This window comes from Colius striatus, chromosome 12 (assembly GCF_028858725.1).
Source record: "Colius striatus isolate bColStr4 chromosome 12, bColStr4.1.hap1, whole genome shotgun sequence".
Classification (NCBI taxonomy): domain Eukaryota; kingdom Metazoa; phylum Chordata; class Aves; order Coliiformes; family Coliidae; genus Colius; species Colius striatus.
This window is the reverse complement of record NC_084770.1, coordinates 18,214,933-18,242,008: the sequence shown is the minus strand read 5'-3', so window position 1 is coordinate 18,242,008 and position 27,076 is coordinate 18,214,933. Positions and strand designations below refer to the sequence as shown.

Genomic DNA, 27,076 nt, shown 5'->3' with positions numbered 1-27,076 from the left:
CCTGGTAACTTCCAGATTAAATTTATATAGAATGCATTTATCCCCATTTGTTCGAGGGCCAAGACGGTCTTTCAACTGAAATAGGTTTTCTCCCTTCTGAGGTTTAAATCTTTACTGTGTTTGTCAAGAGCAGTCTTCTAACATCAGAGATACCAATGAAGAAGAAATATATTTACTAGCTGACATCTTAGTGAAAGTGGTTGCAGCACTTTGGAATTCATCACTTGCAGATGTTGTGACCCCACAGTGGTGTTTCTTGGATTGCCTCCCAATGCCAAATGGCCTCAGGCTACACTTAATGTGGTGGTATCCTTCCCAGTGCTGTCCTGAAGGAATTGCTGTGCAACTGACAACGTTCAGCAGGGATGCACATGTGGGCAATCTGATTCCTTACATAAACTCAAATGTCTTTGCATTTAGGCTGCTTCGTATGCTTATTCCTTCATACTAGGCTCTACTAGTAAAAGCTACACACAGAGGAATGCAGAAGTGCTTGAATTACAGTTGATCCCACTCTAACCTGTAACTTTCTCTGAACTGAAGAATTTGGTCTAATACGTCCTGGGAGACAAAAATCTCAGGGGATCTCAGGTTGGTAGGTAGGCTGAGTTAAATGCGATTATTCTGCCAAGCAGAACTGTTCACCGTCAGCCAGTCCTGTTCACGTACCCATACACTGCTCTGGGTGCATTTAATGGACTATGCAATAACTCATAAATCACATGGGGGGTGGGAGGGCAAGGGGTACTTAAAAGCAGAAAAAGGAATAGAGTGACCTTGTTCGCGTGCAAAAAGTAAGAAGAAATAAGTGATGGCTTATGGTGACAGAACTCCAAGTATTTCCAGAAGCTGCAGTTGAATGTCTGTATGTCCCATGGTCTGTCTAACAAGCAGAGCACATTCTGCACCATTAGTGGGTTCGACTAAGACCAGTGACTCCAGTGTGATGACAGAAGTGGTGCTAAGCTTAGTTTAACACAATCTGCAGAAGCAGCTCGGCACAGTTGCTATAACACCGTGTTAAACTAGGCTAAACTCTGAATACTGCTATAGTCACTGCTTTTGGAACCACTCTGGATTCAGTCTGTCAGAATGTTCTTCTCCTTTATAAAATACATAATCTCATTTAAAATCATCTGGTTTCCTGAAAGCTACTCAATGTGGGGAAAAAAGGCTGACACAGTTCCCTCCTGCCTGCTGAGGTAGTAAACTTACTGATTGCTTATCTGCAGTAACACCAACCACATTTCTGTTTTGTTTTTGAAATCATATTTATGAACATCTTTGTTCACACTGTCTTCTCACATATGGGCATTTATATGTATTGCTTCTTGGGAAAGATTAGTTTCTGAAAGTGTATTTTTTTTTCCTTGAGTGTTATTGTTATGATTTTAAAAAAATCTTCAGTCTCTCTTCAAGGGGAAGAGACACATCCCATAGCACTCCCCCAGCCACAATTCCCCTTGTATCACTTGTTGGGATATGTGTGAGTTTTTGGGTTTGAAAGTATTCTGAGCAGAATTCTCCCTATGTCACAAAGCAACCCAGTCTCCTGACACAGCTCTAAAATGTCTGGCTCATCAGTGAGTCTCAACTGTTGCTGATTCAGTAGATGACAATTTCTCTCTGAATCAACACCCCAATGAGATTTTTAGGAAGATTGTTACCAGTGAGATATAAAAGGCTATCTGGGAGCTACCACAATATTTCATTGTTTTTCAACAAAGTATTTCACTTTGAAACAACTTTGTTTGAAAAGTGATCTGTGTTGTTTGCTTCTTTGTTTAAAAAAGAAAGAATGGGTGGGTTTATAGTCAAGTGAAACATTCCAGGTTTATCTGAAATTGCACTTCTAAAGAAACTGGGAAAAATGGTTTCCTTGAACTGATGTCTTCTCCTTGTCCTGACATGTGAAAACTAGTGGTGCTTTGACATAATCTGAGTGTGTGTCCTATAGAAGAAAAAGTGCTTGTCCTGGAGATTTTGGCTGAAGTTCAGCACAGAAAATTGAAGTTCATCTTCCCAAATCCTCTCTGCAACTCTGCTTGGATAAAGTCTTCTTCCACTCCCTGTGCAAAATGTTTTGCTGCTATTTTAATAGCTTCAGACCTCTACCACTAGCATCCATCTTAAATGATGAGCAAAGTGACCCTTTCAGTCTCTTGCCTAATTTGCACTGACTCTTCTGCCATTAGTTAGCTAATGATTTGTGAAATATTTTGTGATACACTTGGTGGTCTTCAGCTGAACAGTCCTCTCAAAGTGTCTAATGTTGGTAGTAATGGTGATACATACCAAGTCATCATTGCATTTCCTCGTGCATTTCTTTCATTTAAGCATGTTAAGTGGTTAAAGTCTCCTGCTCCATGTTGAAACTTTTAGGGTTTTTGGCAGTTAATGGAAGCATACAAGCAGAGCTTCCTCTTGCAGCCTTTCCTCCTGCCAGCAGTTCCCATTCACACCAGCCATCTCATCAGCTGCATGCAGGCTAAATTTTGCAGCACACCACAGTGTACCCTGAGATCTTGATTGGATGATTTCTTCTTTATTCTTCCCTCCTTATCCATTCAGAGCATACCTGAGTTGCTGCACAGGATTACAGGGAAACCAGCAGCGGAAGATGTTTGCGTGCATGTAGCTTTTGCCCCAGCACAGCCTTGGGAACTGATCAGGGCTCACCTCTGTGCCTGAAAACAAGTAAATGCTCCTACCTGCATAAGCCTAACTGCAACTAAGGATATAATTGGGATGATTCATGTTATGTCAACTGGGAGGACTGGAGCTCTGCTGCATGTAAGCTCCCACTGATTCTGGAAAAGCCTAGATATGAGATGATACCCTGCTACTGAAAGCTGGAATGAGAGAGATGTAAAGAAACCATTAGAAATCCACGAGTACCTTGCAGCTTCAGAGTATCTCTCCAGGCACCGAAACACAGCAGCTTGGCGCAGATGATTCCGGAAATAAGATGGGTTCAGAATAATGCTCCTTTAAAAGACAAGAGAGATGGACAAGTTTAGATTTCTGTTTCTTAAATCATTAAAAGCTATCGATATAGTCAAACTATGACTAAAACACATACTGTATACAGTCTATAGAACTCAAAATGCTGTGCCTCAAATGTAATACAAACTCTCTCGACAGTTGTGATATATTAACAAGCAGTATTAAATATTTATTGAGATTATAATAAATGCAGTTTCATTAGGGTTTTGTGTATTGTTCTAGAAAAAAAATCCCTTAGTAAAATTCTATATTGCCTTTAGCTTGTAGATAACAGAAGCTAAAATGCTACAGTACAGCTTCTTGTTACTCCCAACTAGACAAGTGTGTGTGGCGGTTGTCTGACTCATCCACCTGTAAAAAATTGCGTCTAGAATGAATTTTAACGTTAACTTGGAAGATTTTGAAATACTTTGTTTGCAAGTTGATAAGTGCTATGTAGGTGGACCTTGGCAAGTTTTGTAGACCCTTTTTAACAGATGCAATTCCAGATGTAACAAAGTAAATATCAGAAGAAGATGGAAGAGTAAAAATAGCGTAAGTGGTTAGATTGGTGGGCAGGGTAGCCTTCTGATGTGAGCAGGAGGAGGGCAAGAGTGAAAGCTATGTCTAATTAGCTCCACTTGTGAGATCTCCATTAAGTGACTGGCTTTTCTGGTCAGCAGTTCTCCCAGAGTTTGGAGAAAAGGTACATGTATCATGTTCTAGGATGCAAAGCTTAATATTTATCATTATACATGTTTTCTAAAGTATTTAATGGTAGTTTACCACATCAACAAAGGTCAACACTACATTCCATTACAAAGAAAACTTGCAAACAGGCTTTTTTCCCCATTGAAAGTTATGACTATCATAGTAGCATTAAAAATTACCACTCTTGTGATTTCAGTTTTTAGCATAACCATGGAGCTAATCTTCTTCATGACCAAATCATTCATTAAAGTTTAGTCATCATATTGAAACTGTGACATAAATATTTATGTAAACATGTTCAGCTTTCAACTGACATTTGTGGAAACACCCAGTCATTTTGGAAGACTGGTAACTGTCTCTTCTCAGTGTTTTTAGTAATCATGGTCTGCATGTCTGTGGCCTTCAGAGCAAGTTTTCAAAATAAGTTAAAATCTAAAAGTATCTAAGATGCTGTAGGCTTGTGACTCAAATTAACTCTGCAGGCACTTTCTCCAAGGCACACAGAAGAAGGCTTAAAGCTCCAAATTTCAAAATTAAGGCTCTATACTTCAAGTAATTTAATATGAAAGGATTGGATCATTAGATCAGATATGCTAATGCTGAGGCCCCTACATCTATCCTGTAGACAGCTGAGGCTTTTACTTAAGACTAGACTTAGTCTGTTCCCTTAAACAAAATGTGCCTGTGCATGTTGCTCAAAGCTGTCTCAAAGGTCAGCTGTTGGTTTGGATTCCTGTGCCTTCATTACATGCTACTTGTACTCTGTGCACAGCTCATGCAAAATGTACAGGTGACTTTTCTCTGAAATTGTTCACAGAACCACGTTGACACTCACATTTCTGTTCTGGCATGGTCAAGCTTTACCTCTGTATAAGCAGAGCTGCTCTATCCTCTGCAGATGCAGCTCCACTGAAGACCAGGTACAGGAAGCATCTCAAAACTATGCTTTCCCAGACCAACATTAAAAAAAAATGCTCAGAAAACTGTATTGAGAGAATGCATTACCCTGCAGGAACTGCTTCTCTGGGAAGACAGTCTCGGGGGGAAACAAGTAGCAAATTGTGTGACTTAAGGCATTACTGGAGGAAGCACAGGCCTTAGTGACTGGGGGCACAGCTAAATACTGAACTGAAACACAATGTACAAAACAGCATGGGATGTTAAAAATTAGCAACTGTTAATGAAGGGAATGAATCACTAGTGTTATTAGTCTGAAAAATAAAACAAAACAATGCCAGCAGCAAACACTGTTGTTCTTGGCCAACTGAGGCTCAGATCTGAAGTTTGGAGAATATTGATGGTCACCAAAACTTAATTTAAACAACAAAAAAAATCATCAAAACATCAAATACTATCATATGAGTTGACTATAACAGTAATATCTTACAGAGATGACAACTGGTACTTCTGCCAGCTATTGTAAAGGAGATTATTGCTGCTGTAAACTGTAGTCAACAGTTGATAATAGCAGTATTGATTTTTTTTTTTCTTTGTCCCCCCCCCAAGTTATTGGTTCTCCCACAGCCCAGCAATAGAAAGATGAGGAGGGGAAAGATTAAAAAAATCAATAAATCCCTAGTAGTTAGTGGCACATTTTCTGTACATCTTTGAGCAGGATGTGCTGCAATAGGCTTACAATAAATATAGAACTGCGGCAGATTTTCATAGAATTGGATATCAGCTCTCCATTTTCCATCTTGATTTTTTTTTTTTTTACTAGTCTCCAAGATCAACTGCTTCTCTTGATCTATAAATTCCATACTGAAGAATATTATAGCATGCCCTAATAGCTCGAACAAACATCGGAAAGCTACCTTTGACTTCTGGCAGTTTTGTTTGATGTTACTAGGCTCTCTGTAGCCTATAAACTAGAAACTATTTCTTCTGTATTGCTACTCTACCCAAAAGTAGTCCTTTGCTGTACTGATGAAGCTCCAAGTTAGTAGCTTTGGGCAGAGATGTGCTAAATTAATGCCAGGTGTGCCCTCAAACTGTGCAGAGCTATCTTTGGCTTTTAAATGTGACTCTGTTTCAGATTTTTTCATGAAACAGGAAAAAAAAAAGTGAATGAAAATAGAAAGCAAAGGAATTACACAAACAAAGGTTAAGAGGAAAATCCTAATTCCAGGAAGTTCTCCTTCAAATAGGAGCAGATGGGGGAACCCATCTGGACAGGCAGAAATGTGCCAGGCTGTGCATACTGAGAAAAAGTCCGTGCTCCAAGATCCACCTCCAGCCTTCAGCGGTCTTGATACCAGGCTGGTTAATGCAGTAATTAATTAGGAGAGATGTGTTTCAAGAGGGAGACTTGAAAGAAGAATTAGGAAGGGAAGAAGGTGGTGGACGCATCAGCTGCCGCACAGTTGCGACACTCTGTACATGGTGATTTGTGCCATGAGCAGAAGTATTGGTCTTTTGGTCTTTTTACTCATGTGGTGCTCATAGGAGCTTCAGGTAGGAAAAAGTCTGAACAGGAAATGTCTGAAAATGGATAGGTCTTATTTTGCACAGAGAAAACTTCTAATCCGTGAAACTGCAAATAAAGTCACTAAATCTGAAGATTAAAACTTGTGTTCTTGCCAGGTTTTGCCCTCATCTGTCAAATGACTAGGCTAAAGTAAACTTGAAATAGATTTTTATTTATTTTTCATCTTCACTGTAATCCAAAGCTTGCCCTCTTAAAAGCCTTTCGTAAATCATTTGGTCAGTTTTTCTCAACAAAACAGTCCTTAAGTAATGCTGTATATCAGCTGCTTTTTTGACATTTTCATTTTTCCATCTTGACATCTTCTCTTAAAAATAATACACTGTTTGTCCTATTATCTTTTTTTTTCTTTCAGACTGGGAGGCAGGGGGAAGAAGGTATCAACTCTCTCCCCATCATACCAATTGGAGTATGCGAATCAAAGATGCACATGTTAGTCTGAGGTTTTCTGTCTGAATTCTTCTTTCAATCTCGCTGCCTGGTGTGGCAAGAAACTCAGATTGCTACATCAAAACTGGCTGCTAGAAGTCACATTGCCTTTTCTGTAAGGTTCACGTTGTCTGTCAAATTCCTTCCCAAATGCAATGGGGATTTAAGTCTAATCTGACTGACAAGAAAAAGTACCTCTGCTACTATCCACCACATCATTCGTGTTTGGCCTTTATAGGCCAAGAAAAAAGTCAATGAGATGATTCTATAGATGAAACAAGTGAAAAAATACATTTCACCACTAAAGCAGATAAACTCATTTTTCTTGCTAGCAGTGTGAGTAAAAGCTAGCTTGTTGGTAGAGGTGCATGCAGTTCTTTCTTTAATTAAACTGGCAGAAGCTTTTTTTAATTAGTTGTCCATGCTTTCCTGTGATACAGTGTGGTCTTCTGTAGAAATGCATTTTAATAGTCAATTATAATTGACTATTAGAGAGGAACTAGGTGATTTATCAGAAGTAAAAATTCAGTGCTGAAGTAACATGTGCCTCTGTGCAGAGAGATGTGGAGCCAGCACAGGTCGGGATGGAAGGGGGCTATGCTGGCAGGGCTGTGTGTCGCTACCGTGTGATTGTACAAATGTACTCACTGAGGCATTCTTCACCACAACTTTATATTCAATGTCAGTGCAAGGAATATGTCAACTAGTATTCAGCAGAACCATGTATTCAGTAGCTGTAGACTAATACAATGCTTTTATCTTCAGTGAAGACTGTCAATCAGTACAGCTGATGATCCAGCCCCAATATGCTTACAGATGAACCTGACAAATCCTGTACAATTACATTGAACCTCAACTTTCTTCTTTTTCCTTGTTTCATCTATATGGCAGGTAGCTTATTATCTGCAGTGTAGTACTAGTCTTACATCTGTTTGACTCTGCTATGCTCTGTTCTGTGATCCCAAGGGCTGGCTTAAGAGTTCAACTCTACTACAGGCAGTGAAATTCCTGAACCCTCTGGTAGCCAGGAATCAACCTCATCCTCTTTTCCTGTAATTTCCATGTGCAGCTATAATTATTTTCTTATTTAAGTTTTATTTAAGGACCTCATTGTGGTACATTTGCTTGCAGCCAACTTTGTATTCTAAACCACCTCTCTTCCTGGTGCTGTTGCAGGCAACTGAGGGGGATGTGTCCTGGATACATAAAAGCTTGTGGGCTTCCCTGCTCTAGGTGAGAGTTTACCAAAGCTGAAATCCTGAAGAGGGAAAAAAAACCCCTCCCTGTTGCAACAAGCTGGTGGAAATACTTGGTAGGCTGGTGAAAGCAGGCATGCAGAAGCACCTTTTTGCAGAGGACAAGAGTGGAGTGGTTTCAGTGCTAATGGGCATTAATAATTAAAGTGAGAAGAAGGGTGTTTGTGGTGAGGATTCCCACCCAAAGTGAGATGTGATGGAGGTGTAGGACTTTTGTTTCTTGAGCTTGGTTTTGGTCTTTTGGTGGCTGGATATGTTCAGCCATGGGGTCCATGGGGAGTTTTCACTGTATTAGCACCAAATGTCTGGCTGTGACTGTGCCCACCCTGCCCTATGCTTGGGGACCTCTTTCCCCTGGGTGAATGCTCTGGTTCCTAAAGGAAGGAGCAATCTTCCCTCCCTGCCCTGGCCACTCTTTTTTTAAAAACAAACAAACAAACATGCAAAATTAGGTGACATCTGTGTTACAGAGAAAAAGGCGGGAGGACAAAGCCCAAGACCACTAGGTACAAGATTAACTGTACCAAATACAGCTTATCAAGTCAAATCTGGCAGAGCCCAGAATGAGTCTCTTTCCTAATCTGATGAATCATTAGAAATTCCTTCAAATATAGTCATCATCACTGAACCAAACTAACAGCTGTAAACAAAGGCAGAAAGTTCCTACCAGACTTGCATGGATCAAGGAATAGGACCAAATCCTCTCAACACTCAAGTAGGACACCTGACTCATCTTTGTGCAGTTAAAATTTTTTTTTGTACAACCAATCAGAAATAAATGCAGTTATGGCACCTATGGGCAAGGACCTTCAATGCACAAAAAAAAATCTCATGAAGTTTTCATATCTAAACAGACAGGAAGGGAGGAAGTGTGGGTTCCCAAAAAAGGTTTCACACAACGCCTTTTCTCTGTCAGTAAAGTGAAATATAACTGCCATGCTAAAAGGTTTTGCAGCAGCAATTTGCTTTGAATTGCAAGCATAAGACAAATGTGCTATACAGGTCTTGATTCCTCAGCTGTGAAGGTGGAAAAAGGAGAATGTTCTTTGGTCCAGAACAAAAAGATATTTAGAAAGATCTTGTTTCAAAGCTCACAAAACATCTGAACACAAGTGGAGATACACTGCATTCCCTGTCTTGTTTGCATAATGTACTGCCCACTCGCTTTCCAGCTGTACAAGCACCTCATTCTTGACCACCAAGTTTTCTGATGCCATTAGGACTGCTGTCACGTATCTCAACTAGACTTTTCCTTCTATGCTTTCCCCTCTCTCCCCTTCCCACCAAACACTGTATAGATGAATGTTTTTGCAATATAGCATCATTAAAGTAAATGAGAATATAGTCTCTGACCTCAATGGAAGAAGCCTCAGCCTGTAAAATGGAAACCATGTGACTGATATACCTGCCTGGAAATAGCATATGGTTCAAGGTTGAGAATTTCTCATCTAAAAAGTAATAAAAAGTTGAACTACGTAGAACTACTTGAAATGCTGCATGAGAAGGAATTACTTTTTTAAACAGTACTTCTGCTTTATATTATCCAGAGAATCTCAATGGAATAGCTTTGTATTAATAATATCTCATCTATTATGTATATTGCAATATGCCTGACACAATTGCTGAAGTAATTAGCTGCTGCTAATTCTTTTCTTTCTTTTTCTTCCCTTGTCTGAGGAGGTAAAGAGATTAGGAAAGTAGTTTAGAACAAAGTATACATTACACTACGGACTTCCCACAGATTAGCAGCATCAGCCATTGTATTTCTCATTTTTCGACTTCCACCTAAAAATGTATGCTGCTCTTGAGCTCATCTTCTGTCTCCATTTGAAATGCCCAGTGACTGCACTGTATTGTAGCATCATTGCATTATTTTTGACTTAATATCTCTCTAGAACTCCATTCTTTAACTTTCTTTAATATAGTCATATTTTAAAGGCAAAATAAGGAAGCTAGGGGATAAAGTAGCTGTATATTGAGTTGTTAGTCTGAAAATTCTGAATGAATCTGAATTAGAGTCCTGATTTATCCTGTCTATAATACACTGACCAATTTTTGAGATGCCTTTTTTTTCCCTGACAGATATTGCAATAAGATTGATCATTAATAACTATTTTAAATGTTTGGTGAGTGTTTGCATTTTCCCAGTGACTTTTCAGAGGATGTAGTATAAAATCTGTGAGGCTTCATCTGTTTTAGATAATTTTTCTCCACTGTCGCTCCACAAGAGATTCCCTCTGGTAAGTCATAACTAAAGCAATTGTGTACTACTTAAGAGAGGTGCTATTTTCTACTTCATGTGTCTCCCTATGAATTGTGCAAGAGGCATTAGAGTCCTGCCTTCCACTGAACGCGGAGCATAGCAGAAAAAGCTGTACAGATTTATTACATTCTCTATGCATTGCCTTTCTTGGAGGGAGGGAGAGAATTGGCAATGTGGTACGCTGCAGAGTAGAGTCTGCAAAGACACAGGAAAATCTTTGTTAACCCCCAAAGATTTTGGATAGCTCTGTACAGCAATCCTCGCAATCATGAACATATTTTTCAGGCGTTGCTTAGAGAAAATGTTAAAAACATGCCCCAGTGTCTGATTCCTCTTCCTCTTCTTGTCCCTCAGACCACAATTTCCAGATTGAGGGAAGGAAAGCAGGGAATAAAGCCCAGGGATGCTTTTGGATGACATTTCCCAATGCACTTCCCACTACCAGCTGTGGGCTTCCTATGGCATAATGGGCAATCTCTTTGGGAAGAGCTGTGACTTTTCACCTCTGGAGGTGCTTATTTCCAGAGGAGTCCTATAAAACCAGCAGCCATACTACGAGCTGGGCAAGGAGTAATGGAAAAAAAAAAAGGATACAAAATGCTTTTTTTTGTCACTTGCTGCTGGGTAGGTGATGTTAACCTCTTCAACATTTTTCTAGAGCTTGATCCATGTGTAGGATTTCTATGAGCAGCAGTCTATATTTAGGCAACTGGATCAGACCATGTGTCTGTCATCTTTCAAATCTTGTGTGCCATGAGGACCGTAGCAGCTGAGGAAGTGTAAGTGTGGTGGCAAAAAGCATATTTACTGTAGAAAGTTTCAGCGTTATTTTTTTTCCCATGTGCAAACAGCAAGTCACGTGGTGCCAATGCAGATTTATTTTAACTTGCTTGGAGGAAAAAGGCAAAACAAACAATGAAACTGTAAGGGGATATAGAGTATCACTGAGGAAGTAGTGTATAGCACGCTTTGAAGGATCCTCCTTCTTCAATTGTCATGGAGTTCAGCATCGCTCTCTCCAATTTCAAACAAAATTGAATCTTAACAGTTGCTGAGCTGCGTACGTGATGCACCGTGGGCTGTTTTGCCACAGGCGACTGCAGCTTTATGGATTTTTCTGTTGTGCCTGGCCCTCTGAAGAGCAGGCGTAATTGGGGGACTGATCAGCTCAAATTCTGTGCTCTGCTTCAAGATTGTTTTCATTTGGGGCAAAAATTCAACCACATACATTATGAGGCTGAGCACCATAAGGCCTAAGTACTAATCTGAGGTTTCTTAGTCAGTTCTTGACTTCTCAGACCTTCACTGTTTTGCCATCTGCTATAATTGAAAATTGCCTTCTGCAACCAAAGGAGAAATCTAATTTCTCAGCACGCCATATGGGGTTAAGATCATTAAACCCTGGTATGCCATAGTGCCTGGGCCAAAAGGACCACAGGGCATGTAAATATTGCGTGATTCATTTTATATCTTCAAACTGTAAGTTAGGAGTTATTTTGATGGCTATCTTATGATGAAAAGTGGTGGTCAAGTAGGTTACTACAGATGTTGCTTGGCAAGGTCAATCCATGGCACATTTGTTCATAGCTGTGACTGATAAGCAGTGGCTTTAACAGTGTTTGATTGTGACGGATAAATCTTTTGTATTGGTGTGACACATACTTAGAACCTAGCCAGTGTCCTTCATTGTGCCAGTGATGCTAAAGGCAGTCTTATATTTTGATATTAAGAAGCCAGTGAATATAGTTTCCACTTCTCAGGGAGACCCAGACTTGGCTTCTCATACAGGATCTAAAGCTGACAATATAAATTGTAGTCCCTTAGCTTTGCCATTCTTAAGAATCTGCCCCTGCAGATGCCTGTTCTTGAACGATTTAGAACTGAGCTGCTGGAGTTTTTCCTCTATTTTCTCTGTTTCTCTAGTTGTGAAATTTTTGTAAGATTTTTTCCCTAGCAAAACCCACTTCTATATATTTGACACAACTATGTATGAGAATATTATAGCTGAGAGGTTTTTTTTTTTGGCTAATATGGCTTCAGAAATGATTGCAGGAGCTGTGAAATTTACATGAGATTAAAGAAAGAATAGTTCGGTAAATGCAAATAAATGCAGAAATGAATATTTTAATTTGGATTCATGATTAATGCCAAAGGATTACTAGCAAACCATTGCAATGTGGTGATGACATAAAAACCCAACAGGAATAAAAATTCTATATGCACTAGTTAACTGATGGCAGCTGGCTATTTTTAGTAGTAGAGCTCAGAGTAATTTATTTCTCCTTTTGAAAAATATAGCTATTGATGCTATTTAAAGTTTGGCTTTTGTTAATTATGCTTCAGAATATTTTTTCAGGTATATTACTCCTGCATTTTACAATGGGACAACTATGGTCAGTAGACTTCTTCCCATTCTGTCAGTTATTTAATGATATTGAAAATGGGCATTACTAATTGATACTTTTCTTTGTGCTGTGTAACTAAAGAACAAATTACTATAAATATATGTAAGAAAGAAAATGTTTTTGCCTCCTTCAGTTTTTCAGTGATCTCAGTTTGACTGCATCTCTCTTCTCTATAGGTCATGGTTTCTGTTTTAAGACATTGGAAACCAAAGCATGTATGAATAAGCTTTAGTTTCTGTAGCAATGGGGTCAATGCTACTATTTTGAAATCAATATAATTTAAAGGAGGTAAAGAAAAGAAAGTTCCTGTTCTAGTTATGTTCACACTGTCTAAACAGCTTTCTTAGTTCAGTGTTCTTGCAAATCGCAGAATAAGGAAGCGATTCAATATTAGGAGCTAGGAGTCTAGCGTGTAGTGTGTGTATGATTGTTTTGAGTTGTGGTTTGGTTAGGTTTTATTAGAGGGGTCTCACAGACTTCCTCTGCTTTGGTTTGCCTAACAGTATAGTCCACATGAAAGGAATACAGTTTTGTGTCCCTTTCCTGGGAGTGCACCTAATGTTCGTTCCCTAACCACTCATGGGCATTCAATCTGTCAACCCAGAATGGTACTTTGAACTAGTCTGAAGAGTACACCCCACAATGTGACCCCTCCTGGCAGGCATAGCTTTATGGACAAAAAATGCCTGTGAAAGGGATGGAGATGGGAGACGAAGACCTCATCATTAAGTCAGGATTCCTGGGCTTCCCATGACTGCATGTAGCTAAATGAACCTGCTGCCATGATGGCATCACATTTCTATACCAACACATTTTCACCTTTTCACGTTATCTCCTGTGCATTAGGCCTAAGCATGTGCCTCCTCCTTTGTTGTGACTATTCTCTTATAGCTATGTTCATCTGAGGTGACTGTATGAAAAAATCCTCACCCTGCCCTAATTGCAGTGTCCATCTTAATAAATCTGATACAAGGAAAAAATGAACAAGATACATCAATGAAGCGTTGCTGGCAGGACATGCATGGGCTTAACCAAAACTCATTATGCTTGGATGCTAATTAAAAGCAGCACAAACCCAGCAAAAACCTACTTCAACTAAGACTAACAGGAATTTCATCTCCACCATGTGCAAGTTCTGTTTCTGGCTTCTTTATGAGTTGCTAGTGGTGCTGGTCTTTGATGTGGATCACAAGTAAGCCCATGAGGAATTACGACGAAAACAATTTGAAGTCATCTCTGACATAATCTGGCTTGAAAAAGATCAAGAGATCATAACATCATTGCTGTCATATAACGCTGAGCATGTTTATATTACTCTAGCTTCAGTTTTAAGGGTGCCCTGAACTATGTATGTGACTCACCTGCATACCCTGACATAAAGCATTATCAAAGCAGTAAATATATACATGACTGTTGTGATTTAATATTCCAGATAGTGAGATTTAGTCAAATCGGTGCCATGTGTAAGTTTATGGATTAATTTTTTTAATGGTTATTAAATGGATTCTTCCTGTGCAGGATTTATTCATAGTCTGTGTTTAATTTTTTAATTTCAGTCTTAGCAGTGTATCTAATCCACATTTATTTTTACCTGTATGAATGATTCAGAGCTTCATCAAACTTTTTCAGTTTTAAGTAGCAGGTTACAAGCTTTGTCTCAATAAAACTGTTGATGCTGGAAATATCTTCTGGAGATGACTCGGTGGGATTGTTTGTAGCAGCACCTTCACTACAAAGCTGTATAAGAAACAAAAACATAATTTTAGTAATGTTAGAAAACATGTTTTGTCAGGTAGAAATGCTTTTTGTAACTGATAAATGGAGAAACCTGACTTTTAAGTAAAACAGACCCTGACTTTGAAGTTTTCACCACAAAAATCAGTACAAATACATGTGGATATAATATAAATGCAGCGTCATCGTCCCAGAAGACATAGTCAAAACAGAAATGAAGATAATAAGCTAAAACCAAAAAGCATTGTTGGGAGAAAAACGGTGTTTCCCCCCTCATTTTCAAAAATCAAGGCTCAGCTTCAAGCTCCCAGAATCTGTGGCTGTATTCAGATGGAGGTTGAAGGAGGAGTCTCAGACACCTGTTTATTTCTTTCAGTAAACCAGTAGTGAACTCTGCCTTAGGCTCTGCTGCCTTTGTCTCATGGGTGATAACAAGGCAAAAGGAAACTAGAAACTCTCCCCCTCATTTAATGGGAGGACACGTCCTTCAGGAAAACTGCTATAGAAAGTAAAAAGAATGAGATCAAATTTTTTCCCCAACATCCTGAGAGGTGTAGAGTTTAGCAGGGAGAAACCATCATATTTACTGTTTAAAAAAACAGACAGATGGCCTGCTACCCGTAACAGCCAGTGACCTTCTTATTAAGTTCTGTTCTATTTAATAATGTGCATCTTTAGGATTAGGTAACCCACAATTCCTTAAAGTTTCAGAAATTTCAGAGTCCTCAGCACTTCAGAGCTACTCTCTTTTTTTTTTTTTTCTTTTTTTTATTCCTTGAGAAATTTCAACTGTAAGCAAATAGATTAAGTCTAAAAGCCTTGTCTTTAAGGACAATAACCATATAGTGCCACTAATGAAAATGCAATTGAATGTTGTTTGCTTGGATAAACATGTCTAACAGAATTGTTTTTAGTGTGCAATGATTTCATCTGACTAAGTGACTTCACTTCGAATCAGCTTTAAAAGTAGGTTTCTAATGAAGATTAACAAATGAAGTATCTGTCTGGGCTGTGTGCTTAAAATTTGCATCACACAGACCGCTGCTGAGGAACCTTAAAGCACTAATGGGCAACTGCAGCCTAATGTAGATGAGCACAGCCTCTGCTTTACATGGGCTATAACCAAGGGACTGTCACTTGAGTACAGTCTTGCCACTCACCAAAGCTTTGAAATGGAAGGAGGAGAATCTGGCTTGTTTGTCTAGCTTCTCAGCACTAATGAGTTTACTTTTAATTATTAATTTCTTGTGCCTCTGTAGTTAAAATCCAGTGGCTCAACTTTAGGAGGTGAAATGTCAACTTGGCAATTTGAAGTCTCTTTAGAAGATTCGATCTGTCAAGAAAAAACTCTTCTATATACTCATCTTTCTTCCTGCATGTGATCCTTAAAAGCAAGATGCTTAGCATCTACAAAGCTGTGTAGATTTGTGTATTGGTTAGATATCAGCTCAGTTCTCTACTGGCAACAAGAGTCATTCAAGGAAGTATCTTCCTGGTTCAGGTGTGATAAATATTTTTTTCTTTTACATCTCTGCTGAGCAAAGTTACACAGTGCATATAATAACACCCATACGTTTAAGATTTTCTATCATCTTGTTATCAGTAGAAGTTATAAATCAGAAAATTCATCACTTTTAACTTTGCTCATGGTAACATATATATCTGCTGAAGTGTCTCTATGGATAAGACATGCTATATGTAGCTAAAAGACCCAGAGAATTATGTTCACATCAGTGAATGTAAAAGTATCATCAAGTTTTTCTGTAATAACACTTTTCAGCTGAATTGGCCATGCTGTGACCTCTGTTAAATTTATGGGAATGAAAGATTTGAGGCTACTCCCTGAACTTTCAAGTTCTTGAATGATTGTGAGAAGAAAAGAATCATTTAGGGATCCCTTCAGTATGAAGTGCTGCAATTTAGAGTTTCCTTGAATCTTACTGCTGATATGAAGAGTTATGTTTAGACCCGTGTAACCTCTCAGTTATCTTTGACAAAAACCAAGATATGAGTCACTGTAAACCACACCTGAACAGATAAGTATTCAGAAAATATGTTTAAATGCACTGAAGGCTGGGGTCTGCCAGGTCTTCTCCAAGACATTCTCAGAGTAAGAGTTCAAAGAAACAAATCATAACTCAATCTCTAATCTCACAAAATCAGAGTAATATTTTAAAGGGATGCTTGTACTTGGGACCATTTAGGTTGTATACTTTTTATATCCCAAACTCCCTCCTGACTTCTGTGTAGCATTTCTGCAGTGGATCAATGCCCTTGAGATTCCTCTGTGCTAGCCCCATACAAACAGCAACATGCACAAAAAGTAAGATTCAACTTTAAATTTTGCAGAAATGGTTGCTTTTGTGCTAAGTAGAAAAGTTCTGAATGTATGAAATAGCCCTAGTGTCAGGTATTAGTGAGATGCACAATTGAAGGTACTAGCTGGTATAAAGGAATTTTTTTGGTAGCAATATAGACGCCACTGAAAAAGGCTGCTGTTGGGAAAAGCAGCTCAGTGCAGCCCAAAAAGCACCTCATTTTCCAAGCCCTGATGGAGATATCTTTTGTATGCTTCATCACTCTTTACTGTATTTTGCTGTATTTTACTTTCTGATAAAAGTACTTGGCTGTGCAGTAGGAGGACTGATTCCTGTGTTGTCCTGTCTGCCACCGAATATTGACTCTGAGTGATCCCTTTATGGGGTGAGGCAAAGACAATGCCAGAAAGCACTTGAGAGAGCTTATTTGAGGAAGTTCCTGGGAAGGAGTTAGGCAAGAGGGAGACAGGGAGCCGGGATTCTGTTACACAGGCTGGGATGTGGAGAAGAGTTGCAGAAATACACATCTGGGTTTTAAAGAGGAATTTCCTAGGGCTCCAAAGGAGCCTCTACCTACAGATTGATCTAACTTGGGGAAGCTCTGCTGGACTGAGAGCAAGGGAAGAAGAAAGGCTGTGCCATGCATGGACATGAGCAGGGAGGACATTTGTTTGCAACTCTCGTGTTTCACCTGTCAGAACTGAGTTTATCTTGCTGAAGTCTGCAGTCCAATGACACTACCTTTCAAGATCAGAAGGGCTGTTGGTATTTTTGGAGTGCTTTAAGGTAAAAGTAGTTCCATCTCACTCTCAGGTGCCTTAAGATGTTGTCTCAAGGATGCTAAAATATCAATGTGGGCTCGGAGCAGCAGTTACATTTTGTACCATTGAGGGTTTCTTTTCCCAGAGCTACGTTACAGAATTTTAATTTTATTCCAAACTGGGAGATTTTGGTGTTCATCTCACCTAAGACTTTGGTGAGCTTCTGGTCTGCAGAAATCTTGCTAACCTCTTAATCATTATAGAGGCTATGAAATGGAAACAAGCAACTTAAACATTGAGAGCTTTACAGCCAATCTGGGGTTAAAAAGCTGCAATAGACCCTTTTTATGTCCTTTACCATAGCTAGAAAATAGAAGTATTTTTTTTACTTTCACACTTATTCTACCTGAGAGTACACTTATCAGCAGATGGAATGCTTTTCTAGAAATAAAATTTGATTAAAAAAATCCTGCCAAAGGATATTTTTATTTCCATGAGGCCCTTGTTACAACTGGAGGTCATTGTGCAGGTTTTGTGTGCATGCATCCTTTAGAAGACTGAGTTATCCCACTCAAAGAGTTACTATAAATATAAATGAAATATAAGGAATGAAAATGTTACCTGCAACTCTTGCATTAGTGGTGGACTGACACTAATTCTCTTATACTTTCACTGATAAAGGAGGTTTGTCTTGCAACATGTAGGATCCTATAAATATATTGTTGAAACCAGAGTTGTGTAAGTGCTGTGATAAAATACTTTGTCAAAGGTCGCAGAACAAGTCTGTGACACTGTGAACTTAGCATAGATCTTGTTGTGGTATGAAGGCTTTAATTTTAGCAGTAGCAAGCAAGGGAATTTAAGTAAAGACCTCCCAGACACTGGCTAATAAGAAAGATGAAAAGATCCCCTGCAAACCCACCATGGCTTTGGTAAAAGAGAGAAAACGCTAAAAAAAACCCATGAAAAGTGTAGGAAACTGGCAATGGTATCAGTTTACTAACCACTGTTGTAGGTTTGGTGTATGTTAAATTCGGGAATACAGTTTGCCTCAAAGAAACAGCCCAACAGATAGCCATCTATGCGTGTGGACATACATATTTGATAGGGAAAGTGGCCTGGGAAAACAAGTAAATTGGGTCAAATGGTGTGTGGCAATGAGATTCTTCGTTGACTTCCATGAGATCATTCATGTTTTCTTCTGCCAGAATAAAATGGTTGAATTTGAATGGAGCAATAACCTGCTAGCCTTGCTGGAGCTGATTGCTTTGTCTTTATATGTATATTTTCTTTTTTGTTAGCAGAGGAATGTTTAATCATGTCTTTCATTTTAAAGATAACTTTGTGCTTTTGCCTGGGGTGATTTTTTTATCAGAGGGATAAACCTGAAAAGGCAAGAAATATTTAATTAGTGCCTTTTCTTCTGACTAGCCAACAGTCCTAACCAGATGCCTTCACTTCAGAGCTATCCAAGTAATCATCCTGGTGACATTGCTGTGTTGTGCATCAGGCACCTGGCAAGTTGAACGCTAACAGCATCCCAGAAAATGTCTGCTAAGGAAGGTTACTTCTGAAAATAACTTTCAAAACCTGATAGCAAGCCTTGCACAGGGCTGAAAACAAATGGCTTTTTCTGTATTGCACTGTAATCCAATCCTTACAACTGTTAGGCACTGTTAAAAATACTTCAGGAAACCAGCTTTATGAAGAATCGGTTAATGAGTTATGTCTCAGTGGAGAGAAGGGGGGAAAAAAAAGTCAGTATGGAGGATAAAAAGAGAGGATTTTCTCTCAATGATGTGATTTCATGCAGCGTAACTTTCCAGCTTCTATTCAAAGTCATACTGACATCTTGAGATGCAATTTCAGTCAGCAGAGAAGGAATTGTATATAAACCCCCTGTCTTTATTGTTAATGAGATTTGTGTAAATAACTTGATAGAAAACATACTGAAAACATAATAACTCACCACTAAATATGGATGCAGATTTGAAGTAAGAACTAAATTTACTAGGCTTCCTGAAATGGGCTCTGCAATGGATAATTCAAATACGTACATGTGATATTTTTGGTGTATTAGCCACTCTATGCAGAATTATCACTGGATTTTAATTCTAACATGCTAGTAATGTGTATGCAGGCCACAAGTTCTATCCTGGGTATATTATTTGTTACACACCTCTGTCTGAGAGCTAAAGATACCTCAGACACATTCACTTATGAGAAATGATCCCTATCTCTGTTCTGAAAACTACTGTTTGCCAGAAAAGCCTGGATCTGCTGAGTATTGACTTTACCAAATGAACTTTGCAGGCTGTTTGCCCTCCTCATGAGACCTGGTGAGGTGGGATTGAGCCTGCTCTCTCCCCATTTCCATTGGTTTTATCTTAACACCCTGTCTCTGTCTAGGCTTAAATTCCTTCTGCTGTAAGCAGCCTTTCTGCAGGAATCAGAGGTATGTGGGAGGGATCTGGTGATCAGATGAAGCAAAATGTTAGAGAAGTTCAAACCTCAATTTCATGCTCCCCAGGGGCTGAGAGGTTTTCCCTTTTGTTACTGTTTTGGTTGTTTTTTTTTTTTTTTGAGACAAGAACTCTCTACATAAATGAGATTACAAGTGTCCACCAAATTCAGAGAATATAACATTTTAGTTTGTGCTCATTTTTAGGTGGATGCTGCTTTTTAAAAATAAACTTGACGTGAATCTTTCCCTCCCACAGAAGCTAACAGTGTTCCCTGCAGCAGTTCCCTAAGCCTAAGTCATTCCTGTTTATTGACCCAACTTCAGATAAAGGTTTTACCTCCCCTCAGTGCGAACTTAGGGGTCTTTCTCATATTTTAAGTAATTTGATTTGGAAGCATTAAATTGAGTACAAAGGGTTTAGGAAAATATCATCTGTTTGACTTCAGCTTAATCTATGTGTTGCACTATAAATCTGTGCCTTTCATTACCAATCCCAATTTTATGGAGTATTCCCATTATTAGTATTGCCAGGGTGAGAGGAGTAGGCACAGAAACAAAAAACCCAACCTAACCAACCCCAAAGCACTCTGATGAAACATATATTGTGGAATCAATATACTACAGTAGTTCCCGAGGAACTTTATATTCTGCACAATGTACTGAAATCTCCTTTATAGATTGCACTTGCAATACAAAATTTGTCAGCTCTCCACTGTGAGTCCATCCAAGATCAAACCAAACTGAGGATGGTGTAAATATTCCATGTGAAAACCCAACAATCAGACAGAAGTCAAAACTGATACCTGTATCTCCCTTTAAAAATGCCTACTGGACTTTGAAGCAGGAGCATCAGTCTGTTGATAGTGTTCACAGGAGGAGCTGGCCAAAATGAATGTGTTTTTTTGGAGGCAACTGTCATTTGGTGATGTGACTATATTGTAGCAAGATTTTGAGAGCTGTCATGATTGCTTGGAAAAAGCAATATAATTTCAGGCCAACTAATTTAATCCCTTTGATGCCAAGAGATTTGCTACTGCTAAGTCCAAACACAGAGATATCTCACCAGCACTTTTATTAAGGCAAGCTCTGTGAAAGGTTCACTCCATTTTGATGGACAGGATTATTAGGGAAAAGCAATAATTTTCTGGAGCCTTATTTTCATGCCATTTCTGGTTATGACATTAAAGTTAGCTGCAAGGCTGGTTCTCTACTCTCCTACCTCGGGATGGTGTGGATTTAGTAAAGTCTACCAAGAATCCTCTCAACGGTATTGTCAGCATTATTGTCAGCACATACCTATGCCTCAGGAATAAACAGAAATAAAGCTCTTCCCTAAAGCACCCTAACCAGAATTCATTCTCCCCTCTTTCTTATTGTTTGGTTCATCTCTGTAAAGCTTTTCAGCATTTATATTCATTTTACACTGTCAAAAGCTGAACAGGAGTAAGATAACAAATGGTTCTGGTAGCAGCTGTCACCACCTACTGTCTGTGTATGCCTGTGTGAATCTCTAAATGGAAATAAAGTACTTTAATAACACATTTTCTCTAAACTGTCCTCATGGATAAAGCTACACTCAAATCAGTCCATGAACACTTTCCAATTCGGTGCCCACTTCAGCCTGCATCTGTCTCTCCTCTGCAGAGTCTTTGTAGGTATGCAGCAGTATGATTGAAAGACATTTCAGATAGTAAATGCCTGAACAGCACACCCTCTGTGACTGCCACTTGCCTGCATTAGCTGCTTTTGGTGTTTGGACCTTCTCCTAACGTGACTAATTTTCTTACTATAAATTAAGCTGGTTGTCTGCTTCATTTTTGTGCTGTGTTGGCCCTGGCCAGGAAGTGCCCAGAGACACAAATTGCTCTGCCCTCCCTGTTTCTGTGCAATACCTTTCAGAAGCAGATGGCAGCTGGGAGGATAAACCCCTCCAGTTTCTTAGGGCCCTGAATATAAACTAAACTCCACTTCCAGACAGTCTCTGAGGCACTGCTTTACACGTTGAGAGAGGCAGCAAGGCATCTTTTTTTTTTAATCTGTCATTGGGTATCACAATGCTACATGTTGGGAGCTGTAGGCTTCAGGCACCTCAAGACTTTTAGCTGCCCACCTCAGCGAAGCCCTTTATGGATCCATCCAGCAGTGACATGCCTTGAGCCATTCAGAATGTTGACCACTGAGCGGAAATCTGAGCTTTTGAAAATGTCTTTCAAGATGGGCCAATGACTCCTTCAAGGCTGGCTCAAGTCTTTTCTCTTTTTTTTTTTTGCCCCTTGTGTTACCTGCTGAGCAATGTGCTACATGGACCTTGCCTCTGTCTCTTGGTGTTTGTAAAACATGTGTTTTGCATGTGTTTAGGTCAATGAGGCTTTTGATTGTAAGTGACAAGTAGGGGGTGATTATTTTTAATCAAATATACTGCTTAACATTTTCAAAGCATGGAGAAAATATTTGGTGCTTTTGAGCACCTGTCACCTCCAGGTAAATAACTTAATAGCATGTGAGGAAGCAAATTGGAGTTAATTAGAAATTGATTGATCGGCTTTGGCACCAAAATGATTGAAAAATATGGCCTGTCCTTTCTGGAATAGGGATTTTGCTCTTGTTACGTAGATGAGTGAGGAAATATGTTGTTTCATGGCCAATACATAGTATTCATTTGAGGAAAAAAGGGCTTCAGAAGCCAGATATGTAACAACGGTTCAGGCAACAACAAGGGTATGTATCCTTACAAATGTCCATGCAGTTCCTCAGCTTTATTTCATGGTGATGGGCAGGCTGGAAACATCTAAAAGGTTCATAGATTCAAATTCAGTGATCTAAAAATGGGAGTATGTCCAAATGGATCATTATAACAGATTCCCACTCTATCCCACAAACCAGATCTGAGCCATCCATAAGCCTCACATTTTTGGTCTTAAAATCTTCTGCAGACCTCAGAGACGATAAGTATCAGTAAGGAGAAAAAAAAAAATCAATGGCTTGGCAGCCTAAAAATATGGTGATGGGACTATAGGGAGAGAAAAACTGCTGATTATCACAGCCTTTTTTGTTTGTTTGGAGGTTGGGATATTTTTGGTGTGTAGATGTAGTAGATTCATTTTTGTGTGTGTTGTTTTTTTTTTTAAAGCAAGCTAAATGAGTAGGCTGTATTTAGAAAACTACTTTGTTATTAGAGATTAAGAGAACAGTTCTAGAGTGTGACGTCAGCATCTCATACTCAGGCTTTAGGGGATGAGTGACTGTCATCTTTAATTTTTCTCTATCCAAGATCTAGTATATTCCCAGGAAGCTTCCAGAGGACCCGTGCTGATGACAAGGATAGGTAACTTATGCCTTTGATTTCTTTTTCTTTTTAGCTCCATAAAGTTAGTGTTAAACTGCATCTAGTCCTTGCACAGCTGCTTTTGACTGGGAGTGGATAGTGAGAACTCTTAAGTCCCACTTTCTACCCCTTTCATTCTAGGGGATGAACAGGAATCCCAATCTCCGTGCTCTGTAAAGCAAGGGATTACACAATGTTATATGATGGCTTCCCAGACCCCAAGACCCACCTGCAGAAAGAGCCAATACTGGGGGAGTAAGACTGGGCAGAATTGTGGCCTTGTCTAGGTCTTCCTGCAGCAGCTAGCACTGATCAAATGGTCACAACAGGGCACATATTCCAAGACCCTAATCCTATAGTGCTCCCAGGACTGCCCTTGCAGCAATGCCTCTCAGAAAGCTGCTTGTGCTTTTCTAATGTGCTATACCAGTTGATAGTCTACTTCAGAAGAACCTTTTTTTCACATTGGTATTTATATAGGAAATATTCTTTTTTTGTTGTTGTTGTTTCTCCTGTTATGAAACTGATGGAAGGCTTGGCTGAATCATCCTACATAACTCTACATTGGTGTGTAATGATGACCACAAGACAGATGTTTTGAAAATATTATCTATTTGCACATATAGTTGTCTGGAAGAGGATGTGTAGTCTTGGCAAAGCCTTCTCTGCAAGCAGTGAATCATAAGGCAATGAGCCACAGGAAAGGTTAATCTAAAAACTCAAGGTGTGCAAAAAGAGAGAGAAAAAAAAGATGGCACTAATGTTTATGTCCTTGCCATAGGAACAGTGCCTGAAACAGCCATCTGTGGAAAATGGAGATATTCCAGCTTGTGGAAGGCACCACAACAGCACTCTGGTGAATTAATCAGACGCTGTTTGAGGCCTTCACCTCACATGTGGGATGAATTTCATGTCTCTGAGATACTCTAGGCTGAAAGCTGTGTGCAGAGATACTGTGCACTTCTTTCTGCGCACAGCAGTCGTGAACCTTTCTCATTTATTTTTTAATCACAGGGAAAGATTATTTTCAGAACAACAGGGTCTGAAATGTAAATGTGTGCAGATTTTAAACAGCCTGATGTTTCTGAAGACTTTTACGCTATCTGATAGTAGCAGATTAGTTTGAGACAAGATCTTTCGATCCTCATAAAGGTTTAATGTTATTTTGTAGCTAAGCTGTTAATAATTGGCTAGAGATTTTTACAGATATATGTATATGGTTTCCACTGAGGTTTTAAGCTAAAGAGTGTTTTCTCATACCCTTCATAACCCAGTCCAGATGTTCAAGTCCTATTTCCCTACGTTCCAACAGATGGATGCCAAAAATTTTGAGAAATTTAGTATGTTTCTCAACGTAGTATATATAATATACTGGATTATTGAGCTAGGAGATAGAAGAGAAGGCAATTGCTCCAATTTCTGCAGCTATTTTCCTCACTAAAAAAGGAATGTATTTAATTCTTAAGCTCTAATGGTGAGAGTTCTCCAAGGAAGCATTATTTTTTCCTCTCCCAGGCCAACTGTAACGCAGCTGACTAATGCTAAGTCCCTCCTGATTAATTTAATGACAGCTAAATAGTGCAGAAATAGTGAGAAGCCACCAATTCTTCTCCTGATAACACTGCCTTCTCAATGTCAGCAGCATGCTATCCAATATAAAGTCTTTAAATTATATGAGACTTTCAATTTTCCTTTCTGACTAATAACTTTCCTTTTTAACATCATGCACATGCTTTTCTGGTTCAGGTTGTCTAACTCAAAATGTTGTAGTGTTAGATTAAAGCCTTTATTTCCTTAAATCTGAAAACTGTAAACGTTTTGCACCAGATACTATAACTTTTGGATTTCCTGACCTTTCAGCTTGTGACATGTCACACGTCTCTTCACACGCATGAAATGCAGAGGGATTTTAATTTTTTCGGAAAGCAACGGGCAAAACAACCACAGTTTTAATCTCAGCAGCTCAAGTTTTCCAGTTTCCTCTGCATCATCTCCAATTTGTCTGTGTGTGAACAAATAGACAAAGTGGAGATGATGCAAAGAAAAACAATTTACAAAACACAACCTGGGAGGGAATATGAAGATAACAGAATTTCCTTAGTTTGGAGAAGACTGAAAAGAAATATGCTAAGAGGTTGCAAGTACAGAGGGAATAGAGTGGTTAATTGTTCTTCATGTCAAATAAGGATACCAAAAATTGTATGTTCTTTCACATCATGGAAGCTGTAGAAAAACTTTCAGTCAGCTTGCTAATAGAGATGACAACCTTTCTTACTGGAGATTTTTAGAAACAGTACAGAAGTGTCTTTCAGGGATACTCTGCTTTTGCTTCTGAGGAGAGCTGGATTAAGAGACTGCTGAGAAGTCTCAGCCCAACAATTCTGTGATTTCCCAATCAATCTGTCCACAATCTCAGGAAGGAATTCTTTAATCTCTACTTATTGGTTCACTGGGATGTCTATTAGCTATCCTTTCCATTTCCTTTTAGGAAGAGCAAAATACTCTTTCCTGTCAAGTGACAACGTGTTTTTGTCCCCATCACAGCTTATTTCTGCATGCAGGGGGAAAAAAGCCTAAAAAGGATGAAACTTGCCAATTTTACTCACTCCTATAGCATTTACTATTTTAAAATAAAATGCCTTCACTATTGTAAAAAGAAAATAGGAGTATGATATTTGATTGCCAGCCACAAACTTCTAATGTTTTATAAATGCTTTTGAATTAAGTTTGATAGTGCAGGGCTGAAACAAGTATAGTTGGTCTTAGTTCCTTTTCAGAATGTCAAGTGTGTAGCTAAAGTGATTGGGGTCAGAGTGGAGATAAAACATGAGTCCAGCTCGCAAGTCCTCTATTCTAATCACCAACCATACAAAACTGAAAGTGTCTTTTTAAAAGACATTATTTTGAGAAGCAGACACTGCCCTTTAAAATCCTTATAGCTACTAAGAACAGTTTTTTGCATCGTGTATCATGGAAAAAGTCAAGCCCTCATCTGCACAGTAAATGTTAGCAGCTGGGTTAATTGTGAGGATATAGGGCATCTTTCATGGTTTATAAGACAGCTATACTCTTGGAGATTCTGTTTTCAAAATGCTCTAATGCTACCTCTTTGAAAGCAGCCTTTAGCTGTAGAGTGCTACTGTTTAACAGGTTTAACATTACCAAAAATTGAGAGGCTTGATGCCATTATTAAATTTCATTCTGCACACAAGCAAACAGTTTATCATAGTCTGTTCCCAGCAATTGTAATCCAATTTTTGTTATCTTACGTTGTTTAAAAGAGAGAAAGATACTGTACATAAATCTGATAAAAATGTTTAAGTATCTGGTGCTTTTTTTGTGATTATGTTGGTTTTATAGCAGCATTATGGAAACACGACAGGGTAACGAAAATCTGATTACGTCTAAGTCCTTGCCCATTATGTGATTATTATGAACCATGACTTCTGCTGGCACATTATGAATTACATGGTCATAATACAGGGGATTTTCAATATAATTAACTGAGATTAGCAGCACTAGAGAAATCTGGGAATAATGATACAACTTCGAACAATCAGTTTTTACTGTAAATGCTGCTAGCTCTGGCTTCCAGGAAACAGGAGGCTGGTGGATGCAACCATGACATACCTGCTGGGGTTTCCTATGCCTCCTTTCTCTTCTCTCTCCCTGTCAAAGCAATTGCAACCTTGCCAGAGCGTTGGAAACTCCCTCTTTTACTCTTTTTATCTCACATTAATTACACTGATAAAATTCAAAGCTGGCTAAGATTTTTAAAAAGTCAAAGGTTTTTAGATATTTCCTTTTGGGAGGGAATAGGACAGGGCTCTGCTTTTGAAAACATAGAAATAACTACTTGTTGAAGAATAGATCCATTTAAGACAGCTCAAGTTTGAGTACTTAATGGCAGAATCGTGAACATCCTATATTAGTTTCAAAG

At 38.9% G+C, this 27,076-nt stretch overlaps 1 protein-coding gene across 1 annotated transcript in view; it reads right to left on the bottom strand.

The window, feature by feature from the left end:
* Positions 1–27,076, bottom strand: part of SPATA16 (spermatogenesis associated 16) — an 81,431-nt gene that overhangs the window by 48,832 nt on the left and 5,523 nt on the right. The window contains 2 exon segments of the mRNA XM_062005291.1: positions 2,899–2,988; positions 14,126–14,271. Of these exon segments, the coding sequence (XP_061861275.1) occupies positions 2,899–2,988; positions 14,126–14,271 (236 nt within the window).